The following is a 10,362-nucleotide window of genomic DNA, read 5'->3' as shown; positions in this document are numbered from 1 at the left end:
GGAGAAGGCTGCTTGGTCAGGGGCGGAGGGCCGGTTGCCATCTTTCCGCACGCACCCGCGTCCTGGGGCCTGAGGGTGAGAAATGCTCATTCTGCATGCGGGCAACCACAGGCACGGACACGCTAAGTTTCCCCTCCGAGGGCACGCAGTCGGGGGCAGAGCCGGCGTGGGAGCTCTGCTCTAAGGACGCACGTTCTTCCCGCCACAGCAGGACACCTCCCAAGCGGGCCCAGAGATCCATGTTACTCTGACGGGACCCCCCTAGGTAAGCACGCAGGGCTTCGGTAAGGGGCTAAGCTCTGCACGGCCACTCTCGTTACGCCCGGGAAGCGTGGGCACGGGCATTTCGGGAGGCTGCCTGTGCCTGGAAGTGATCAAGGTCCCTAGCTAGGTAGATCAGTGTACCGCGCCCAGGTTCGCTTTGGGTAGCTAGCTCTTGGTCTTCCCTGCCCACAGTTGGCCCGCAGCAAGGCCCTCGCCCTGGCTGATCTTCCTTACAACCTCCCCCACCCCTGCGCAGTTCTTTGGATGTCTTTCGAACAGACAAAAGAAGAATAAAATTCCCTAAGGACTTGCATCATCGTTCCAGTACTGTTCAAGGCGAATTCATTCAGGCCTTTCTCCGTCTGGTAGAGAAGTTTCGTACCAGCACAAGACACCTACAAGCTGTGAGATGCGGGGAGTGAGGGAAAGAGAAAGACAGCTGGAGGAAAGGAAACGAACGCGTGGCTGCTGAGGATTCCAGGATGGGAAGGCAGGGACTCGGGCCTAAAGCCCTGCGGTGGGGTACGCCCTGGGATTTGTTCTTCTGCAGGAGTAAGAACACTGCTCGTGCAGACTTAGAGCTGGGGCAAGTCCTCACCAGGGTCCCCATCATGCCAGGGCTGGTCCCCTTTCCTGCGAGGGCCCGGGGGGCGGGGTCTGCTGCCTGGGAGCTACGCCAACCTGCTCCCGGAGTGATCGCGGGCAGCGTCTGTCCATCGCCTGGCCACAGCCCCCACGTGCACGGCTACTGGGCGTGGCGTCCCCTGTGTGCACCTCGCCGTCCCCACGGGAGACCCCACCTCAGACCCCCAGACGCCCCCGGGGCCAAACACTCACTGTCTTCTTGGCCCTTTCCCTTCTCTCGTGGGCTTTTTCTCTACCTGCATCCAAATAAGCTTTAACGAAAAGCATCCCTTTTCTGCCAGGAGAGCTCGCTCATCTTTCTGAACACATCACGGGGTAGTCGCATCTCAAATACATTTCGACGGGGAAGCAGGTACTTACACCTCACTCAGCAAGGCGTGGTCACTGGTGTTGGTGGAGAAGTGTTGCTCAAGGATTGCCACGGTGCCCGCGAGGGCCACATGCCCACAGCCACAGAACAGGGCCACCCCAGAGAAGCAGAGGATGGTGGCCACCAGAGAGGCGTAGGGGACTCCTCCCAGAACACTTGATGCAGCATTCAAAGCAGCCTGGACCCAAAGGAGAGAAAACGCAGTGGTTACGGGCAAGAGGTCTGTGTCTTCATCAACACCACACCTTTGCAGAGAGGGTCTCTCTTGCCATGTCCCCCCTCATGCTCTGTGGTTAAGCTCGACATGCCGAGGGCCAGTGGGGTGGCTGTCCTCGGCTCACATTCTGTGGGGGAGGACCCCGGGGCTCCAAGAGGGGACATAGCTTAATTTACTCGGGGTGAGGAGCAGAGCAAGCAGCGGACAGTCAGGGAGCAAGTCACAATTCTAGGGCTTCCTCAGTGACCTGGGGCTGGCCGGGGGCGGGGGGGGGGGCTGCTCGAGTGTCTGGGGGGGCCGTCAGTCCGCTAACAAAGTCAACAGAGAGGACAGCAGTGAAGCTGCGGTTCCACACGTAACAGCGACCCCCCCCCAACCTCAACCTTGGGGGGTTTCAAGTACCTCTATTTCTGTAGCAGCCAATGGCTTTCTCCCAGCCTCTGACCTCCTGGGCAACCAGAAGAAGCAGATACAGTAATTACACTGTTGCTGGGTTCAGAAAAATATCAACATGGTCATTTTGGAAAGGTGATGGGTCTTTTTGGTCCCTACAAGTACAAAGTCACCAACATCCACTCAAGTGGGTCCACTCAAGTTTCATTCATGTCAACATCAAATCCCCTCATCTTTTCACAAAAATGTCTCCCCAGCCCAGGCAACACCAGCTGTGCATTATCCCTCCTCCTCCTCCTCCTCCCCCCACCCCCCCACGCTTCCACCTGCCTCCTTCCCCGATATGCGTTCAGAGTAAGAATCCAGAACTGGTGGGTGACACTTAGGTACTTGAAGGAAAAGGAACAGAAGAAAAAAAAAAAAAAAAAAAAAAAAACAAAGACAAAATGAGCGTCCATGAAGTGAAATGAAGAAAGAGCCACAATTTACTGTTCATCTTAAGAAGATTTTTCTTCATTTTTAAAATAAACTTTTACTGGAGGGGTCCATAAAGCTTTCCCCGAGGGACAGAGCCAGGTGACATTTTCAGTTTGGAGACATTTGGGTTTCATCCAAAGCAGTGGTGGCCTCGGGATGATGTCGGTACCTCTCCTGACCTCCCGTCCATGTTTATATCATCCAGGCCCTCTAAGTAAATGGCTTGTCAGGGAAATCGTTTACAGTAGACAGGGAATGACTACCCAGCATAAAGCACTGGAGACGGGCTTCGCCATTTTGAGGAGCATCCCATTCAAAAGTTGCATTTGTCTAAACCCACAAGAGAGGACTATAACCTCTCATTACCAGATTTCGCTTCAGTTCACCGGAAAATAAAAAAGGTCAAGGCTTCATAAGTAAGTGTGCTTTCTTTCATTCCAAAAGATGGCTGGCTGTCATCATGGAGACCAACCTCTGTGAAACGGATTTATGAAACTACGTACCACGGGAACCAGTGCACAGAACAGTTCAAGTTCACTAGCAAGTCAGTACCTTCAAGAGCTTTGGATACTTGAGATTTGGGAGCAAGGACGATGGAGTTCCATGTGTCATACAGCTTTCTGAGGAATGGGGCAGAAAGGGGGGTGGGTTGGGGGGGGAGAGGACCGGGGAGAAGCAGGCCACTGAGAGTCCAAGTTCTCTCCAGACTCCCAAAGCACGAGAAACTACAACCCTCAGCCTCGTGCCCCGCTACGTAAAGAGCAAGCGGACCCGCGTGTGAGGTGTCGTTCACGCCTTCCCCCATTCGCAGCCCGTAGGATGGTGTGAAGCCCCAGATGAATGCCTGCTTCCCTGGCTAACGAGGTCGCCGCTGGTTCCCACTGGACAGAGACGTGTGGCCTTGGGACTGTGCTGTCCGAGAGAGTAGCCCATAAAAAAAATTCAGTTCCTCAGTTGCACCAGCCGTATTTCACATGCTCAACAGCCACACGTGCTAGGGCCCACCGTACTGGACAGTAAACAGGGAACGTTCTATTCTCACAGAACCCGGCTTTGGAAGATACATTTCTGACTTGCCACCTCTTCTACTTTCTGAAAAGTGAGCTGGGTTCTTGGGAGTCTTACTTCAGATTTCAGGAATCCCGGTACTTTTTGAAGCCCTACAGGGTGCTAAGCACCGTGCTTGGCACGGGGGATACAAATACAAAAGACGACCTCTTCTTTGCCTTCCAGGAGATCATTTGAAGCTGTAGGCAGTCAAGTAACATCGCTATTGTGTGACAAGGGCCAAGTTCTAGATGGCAGGAGACCCAGAGGATGGTGGGCCAGGGGCAGGGGAGAGAGGAGGGCAGGAGGGAATAAATTCCTATTAGAGAGGAGTCAGGGAAGGCCTTCTGCAGAAAGACCTAGCGTGCAGGCTACGTACACGGCTGCCACGGGCACATCAGCTGATCCAGTGTTCATTACTTCCTGCGTACGCGTTTCAGAAAGCCCACATCCTTCCTCAACGCGAGTGAGGGTGCGCTGGGGTGGCGCGGTGCACCTGCCCTTCAACGACAGAACTCAGCCTTCCAAATCCACAGCTGCCACTTCCAAAGAGTCTTTCATCCAAAGGGTTAGAGCATTCCGCTCCTTTCAAAGCAACGATCACAGCTGCTCCCTGGCTCAGAAAGACAAGTGGGGTTAGAAGAAGGGTGCCATCCAGTCCCTGATTTACCAGCAGAGGAAGGCTCAAGTTTCCCTCCGATTTCTCGCTCTCAAGGACTCCAGATACCCCATGCAGAGGTCGAGTTTTATAACAGCACGGAAAGCCAGGGACTGGAGAATTTGGGGGATCACGTCAATGAATCACACTCTCAGCACACGCCAGCACTCCTATGTTTGCAGCAAATGATTTTATTTGCAGCTGTAGGAACTGGTTCCCACACAAAACAGAAGTCACCACATTGGTCACTGTTGTTCCACACAGACAAAACTTAAAAAAAAAAAAAAGATTTGACTGAGAAAGAGAGAGAGCGCGCGAGCACGAGCAGGGGGAGCAGCAGAGGGAGAGGGAGAAGCAGGCTCCCCGCTGAGCAGGGAGCCCGACGCGGGGCTCGATCCCAGGACCCCGGGATCACGACCTGAGCCGAAGGCAGGCGCTTCACCGACTGCGCCACCCAGGCGCCCCCAGACAAAACTCTTATGGACCCTGCCGGCCAGTGTGAGTAGAAGCTTCTGGAACACAACATGGGAAGAATATGTAGGAAATGATATAGCTGGACGCAGCTATATTCTACCTTGCCTGGTCAGCGATCTGCGGGGCTAAAATTGCATGTGTGGTGGCTACCTGACCTTCTATGAATGGATCACCCCCGCTGGACCTTCTAGGTCAGTCTAGAGGCTCTCTCCAGCCAAGTGTGTAAGGTATCTTTAAACACTGGGCAGTTTGAGCCTACGCCACACTCTTATCCCAGAGAAACCCAAGCGGGCCAGAATGGGCTCTCTAACTACGGATACCAATACTGGTCACGTTAACAGCGTTTCTCGTTGGAAATACAGGCAGGTACGTATGTGGCAGAGGTGGTGCTGGAGGCCAGGACGGTGACGTGTGCTCAGGCCAGCCTCCCAGGCCGGCGACCTGTGCGCTCGCGGGGCCCCGTGCTTGGCTGAATGCTCTGTTACTGCCGTGTTGACAGTCGTAATCCTTTTTGAACAGGGGGTGTGAATTTTCCTTTTGCACTGGGCCTGCGGCCTCTGCAGCCAGTTTTGAGTATAAGCATGTGGGAGGCGGCAAGAGGGGTGCTTTTTCCCTGACACGGCCACAGGAGCATTCGGGGTCATTTCCCAGTGTCAGCGGTACGGCCGAGAAAGGCGGCCTTCGCCTTGCGTGCCACGCCATGCCGAGCACAGCGGCCCGGCTCTAGAGGGAGACCAGCCATGGGCCGGAAAGAAGGACTTCTCCCTTCCTTCTGGAAGGGACGAGCGACCCCCCCCCCCCCACCCGCTCTTACAACCATCACCGTCAAGGCTCCAGGTTCTCCTAAACACAGCCCGTGTTTTTGCAAATAAAGTCCTACTGGGACAGAGGTGTACCTCTTCGTTCACAGGCCGTGGCCACCTGTGGCCTGCAGGGGTGCGTGGAGTAGCCGGGACAGAACGGGGAGCGGAGGGCAGCAGCCGTGGCGCTGAGCGTGGGCCCGGGCCCAGCAGCACCTCTGTGCGTACTCAACATGCAGACCCTTGCGGACCCTCCCCCTCCCGGGCAACTGCTTCAGAAACTCGGGGGGCGGACCCAGTAATCTGTGCTGAACAAGCCTCTGGGGGGGGAGCTCCTCACGGAGGCTCAAACTGGAGCACCCCGACCCGAAAGAATCACACCAGCTCTTTACTCTGTCAGCTCTAGCCGTTTTCTTTGATGAGCAGCCAAACTCCAGCACAATAAAAACCTAACTCCACAAAGGGATTCCTGGCTTGTGGCCAAGACAGAATAACGGGGACCTGATTTGTTCTCCTGCCTGAAACAACTAAAAAACTGGACAATAGGAAACAATGGTCTTTAAGATATTAGACGTCCGGCCAGGAAGAACCGCCCGTGGCTTCCGAGTCAGTTACTAAAACGAACACTCACCGGAACCAAAGAACCCCCCCTTAGATGACCCAAAACGCATTGCACGGCAGCAGTGAACACCGGTCCATGTGAAGGCCCCGCTCAGGCAAGAGAAACTCCTCCCCATAACCCCGTTCCCATCATCATCTCCGGGACCGGGGTCTCTTGAAGGCCTGCTCTCACTGAGACTGTCGGCTAAGCGGAGTCACAGACACAGACACAGGTGTGGATGACAGCATGGGGAGGGAGGGAAGGGCTGTCCGTTCTTTCGTTCTACTTCATTCCATCAGTGCATGTTCAGTGCTCGCCAAGTGTCTCGCAGGTCCCAAGCACCGGGCTGGGTGCTGGGGACTCCATGGTGGGCTAAGGGAGGCACGATACCCAGTCTAATGGAGTTTAGTCTATGGGGGGAGAGGGACATTAACCAAATGGCTTCACTTCCCAAGTGCTAGAAGAGCAAACAATGGAGATTTATGGAGGCTTGCGGTGGGGTGCAGGGGCGGCTTCCAGAACTTAAACATGAAGGATGGATTTGAATTCATTTGGTAAAGGGAGAGAAGGGTGGCCGAGGGAGGGGTTCCAGGAAGGAGGAAGAGCACGAACGGAAGTTCTGTGGTGGAAAAGAGCAGGGTGCTTTCCCAGGCACGGAAGAAGCCAGAACACAGAGCAGAGGGAGAGCAGGACAAGGAAGGCACGGGGGGTCTACTGGAAGCTGGGCCACTGACGGCTTTCGAGGCTGAGTTAAGGATCCTGGACTTTATCCTCAGAACCAGGTGATGCCACGGAGCATTTCTGTCCACAGGGAACAGACTGGGGTTGTACAAGAGCGGTCTGGCGGCTGTGACAGGAACAGAGTGGATGTGGAGAGGACTAAGAGCCCAGCGTAATCATTCAGGTCAAAGATGACAGGGGCCGGGACCCGGGCAAAGGCAGTGGAAGCCAAAGAAATGGATGGGTCCGAGAGATGTTTAAGATGTCACATGGGCACAACTTGGTATGGATTTGCTGGTGAGGCTGGGGATGGATGGGTGAGTACCAAGGAGGACTCCTAAACGTCTGGCATGTGTAACTGGATGGGTGTTGTGCTGTTCCTTGCACTAGGGTTGAGCGGAAGAGGGCTAGGCTTGGAGAACAAAGATGACAAGTTCAGTTTTAGACATGTTAAGTTTGAGGAGACCGCAGGTCATCTCAAGGGAAGCTTTCCAGCGGGCAACTGGATTCCTGGCTCTATAGCTCCGAAGAGTTAAAGTTGGACAGCAACAAGAACGTTCAGAGACCAAGAAAAGACACGAGTGGACCATCTATCAGTTTTTACAACTTAGACCCCTTGCTTCGCAAAGCATGTTCCTTGGACGAGCAACAGCAACTCCGTCAGGGAGCTGGGGAGAAATGCAGACTCCTGGGCCCTGCCCCGGATCGGGTGAATCAAAGTCGGCCTTTTCACAAGCCCCTAGGTGATATGTGCGCAACAGAGTTGGAGAGGCCCATTTCTAGTCAACAGTCCCATGTGCCATCTTCCCGGTCCTGGGGTGGGGGGTTGCGTCCTGACTCCATCTGAAGGGCCCGCTTTTGTGCTCACCCCGTGTTTGGGGTTTTCTCCCTAAGAGGCAGCCCACTGGGCTTGGCCGAACACTCTAGCCACTTGCCAATCAAATGCATGGCAAGTCCCAGGGTCTGCGGTGAAGAAGAACAAAAGGTTCCAAGTTGTTCGGCTGTCCCGAAAAGAGTGCAACTGGGGTGCTTTCTCTGAGCCAAGCGAGTACCGCTCACCTCAGAAGTCTGGCAGAGAGGCTCATGCGGTGCAGTGGAGTCGGGCCTGAGAAAGCCCACCTCGCGGTCCCCTCCCCCGTGCCGCGAAGGGCGCCTCGACAAAGGGACCGCATCTGGGACTGGGGTTGTCCCCAGCATGAAGCGTCGCAGGCGGCGCTGATGTTTTCAAATGTGGAGGTGGTGCCAAGGGTCCGCCGAGCAGCCCACGGGTAAAAGCTGATGCTCGCCAAGGGACATCAGTGCTTTTCTTGGGTACTCCTGGAAATCCACAGACTGAGTGTTCCCAAGCGTCACACCAGCAATGACGCTGGGTAACATGAAGCTGAAAAGGCACAGAAAGCAGGTTTTGACGCCTGTGATCTACTCATGTCAACAGAGAGGGGGAAAAAAAAAAAATCAACGCTAGGCTTTCTAGCACATTTTACGAGTAATTGTCAGTACCTCTCACCAAATCCCAAAAACCTCTGTGAGGTTAAGAATGTCTTAAGCCTTCACTTAGCCAGTCTCTGGCTAAAGAGATTTTTAGATTTTGATTCACACAAAAACTCCAGTGTGCATTAGCCTAAGACAGTTTAAATATAAACCACATAGTAGGGAGAAGAAATACACATCAATGCCTCTGACTCTCAATGGCCATTTTGTCTCCAGCATCTCTAGAACCTTCTGTGCAGAACAACAGAATAAAACACGTTTTGTCCTCGGGCTTGCGGATGGCCGTTGCCATGGCTGAGTTCATAACAGCCCAGTGATTTGCCCCGAGTTGTCTGTGATCCTGGCTGCAGATTTAATGCTGGCTCAGGAGGAGGGACGGCAGGAACAAGGGCTCAGATTCTTCCCCAGGGAAAGAGTGAGAGAGAGCAGCACACGCAGGAACTCTGGCTCGCGCACGCGTACACACTCGCGCACACACACCCATGCCCTCTAAACACGGCCGTCCTTGCTATTTTACTGATTTCCAATGAGCCAAAAAATTAAAAAGGAATGAAGTAACCGAGGTTTGCAACTTTGAAACAACAGATGCCAGGAAAATAGAGGCAGACAGAATCCCACTTAAAAGAAACAAAAGTGAATGTCAGCCAACGGAGGCCTCCCAGATTCTGAAGGACACTGAGCAGCGGTTCACCCCGGGGGGTGACCGTGCCGCCCAGGGGCCATTCGGCCCTGTCTGGAGAGATTTTCTGTTGTTACAGCATCGGGAGGGGCTGCTGCCGGCTCTCGGGAGCGAGGCCGCACAATCATCAGTGGTACCGAGGTGGAAAAACGCAGATAGCATAAGCCAAAAAGGATACGTGGTTTAGATCAGTGGTTTTCACATAGGGATGCTTCTGTCCCCCGGGGGGCTGATGGCAGCGAGTGAAGACACTTTTAGTCATCACAGCTGGGAGTACGCTACCGCCGCGCTGTAGGGAGAAGCTACCAGGGCTGGCGCCGGACACCCTACGGGGAACCGCGCCACCCTCCCACCGCGCGCATGCGCACAGCCACACGAGGGAAGCCAGGGCACAAAACGTCAAGGGGGCCAATTGTGAGAACCTCCACCCTAAGGTTGCAAGGGCAGTCCTGGTCTGCGTCAAATTCTACAATTAAAACAAACGAACAAACAACCTTAAACTTTACTTTGTTTTAAAAACATTATAGCACAGAAGTTCTCCCAATTCTGCTGCACATTAGAATTATCCGAAGAGCATTTTCAAGCCCTGATGCCCAGATTTCACCACAGACCCATTAAATCAGAATTTCGGGGGCTGGGACTCGGGAATTAGAGGTTCTGCCTTTTTTAAGGACCAAAGACAAGGAGCATCCAAGTTGGAGAACAATCGTTACACAGAAGGGGGGCAGCAAACTGTGGCCCGTGGGCCATGCTCTGCTCTTCCTATGGCCTGTGAACTCATAATGCTTTTCTACATTTCTAAAGGGTTTTTAATGTCAAAGAAGAATATTCTTTCATATTACTTCATTCTTGCATGATGTGAGTGCATGAGATTCCACTCTCTGTGTCCATAAATAAAGTTTGATTGGAACACAGCCACGCTCATTAGTTTCTGTACTGTGTGTGGCTATTTTCAAGCTGCAAAGGCAGAGCCCAGTAGTTGCCACCAATATTTGCCATCTGGCCCCTTACAGGAAAAGTTTGCAGAGCCCTGTTAAACAGCAGTGCTTCTCAAACTTTAATGTGCCTAGAAAGTCCCTGGGGATCTCGTTAAAATGCAGGTTCTGTTTAGGTAGGTGTGGGGAGAGAACGTGCTTCTGCAGTTTCTCACCCACCCCCAGGTCGTTCTATCCTGCCGGCCCTGCGGGGCAGAAGAGGGAACCCGGGCGGGGGCCGTGGCCTGGGTAGTCCTGGGAGACCGGGGACTCTTCCAGGAGGTCTGCGAGGTTAAAACTCTTTTTATAAATACCACTAAGATATTACTGGGTTTTTTTTTTTTCAAAGATTCATTTTATTTTTTCAGAGAGGGGGGCAGGGAGGAGGGGCAGAGGGAGAGCAAGAGAGAGAATCTCAAGCGGACTCCGCACTGAGCACAGAGCCTGACACGGGGCTCGATCTCACAACTCTGAGATCACGACCTGAGCCGAAATCAAAAGTCAGATGCTTAACTGACTGAGCCACCAGGTGTCCCTACGATGTTAATTGTT

General features: G+C 53.6%; 1 protein-coding gene across 1 annotated transcript in view; it reads right to left on the bottom strand.

Moving 5' to 3' along the window:
• Positions 1–10,362, bottom strand: part of GPM6B (glycoprotein M6B) — a 41,632-nt gene that overhangs the window by 12,631 nt on the left and 18,639 nt on the right. The window contains 2 exon segments of the mRNA XM_028114976.2: positions 1,270–1,430; positions 1,432–1,457. Of these exon segments, the coding sequence (XP_027970777.1) occupies positions 1,270–1,430; positions 1,432–1,457 (187 nt within the window).

The sequence above is a fragment of the Eumetopias jubatus genome, unplaced genomic scaffold, assembly GCF_037043125.1.
Source record: "Eumetopias jubatus isolate StellerSeaLion01/CBP00866 unplaced genomic scaffold, mEumJub1_p1.0 scaffold_11, whole genome shotgun sequence".
NCBI classification, from domain to species: domain Eukaryota; kingdom Metazoa; phylum Chordata; class Mammalia; order Carnivora; family Otariidae; genus Eumetopias; species Eumetopias jubatus.
Note: the sequence above shows the minus strand (reverse complement) of the source record. Positions and strands in the feature narration are given on the sequence as shown.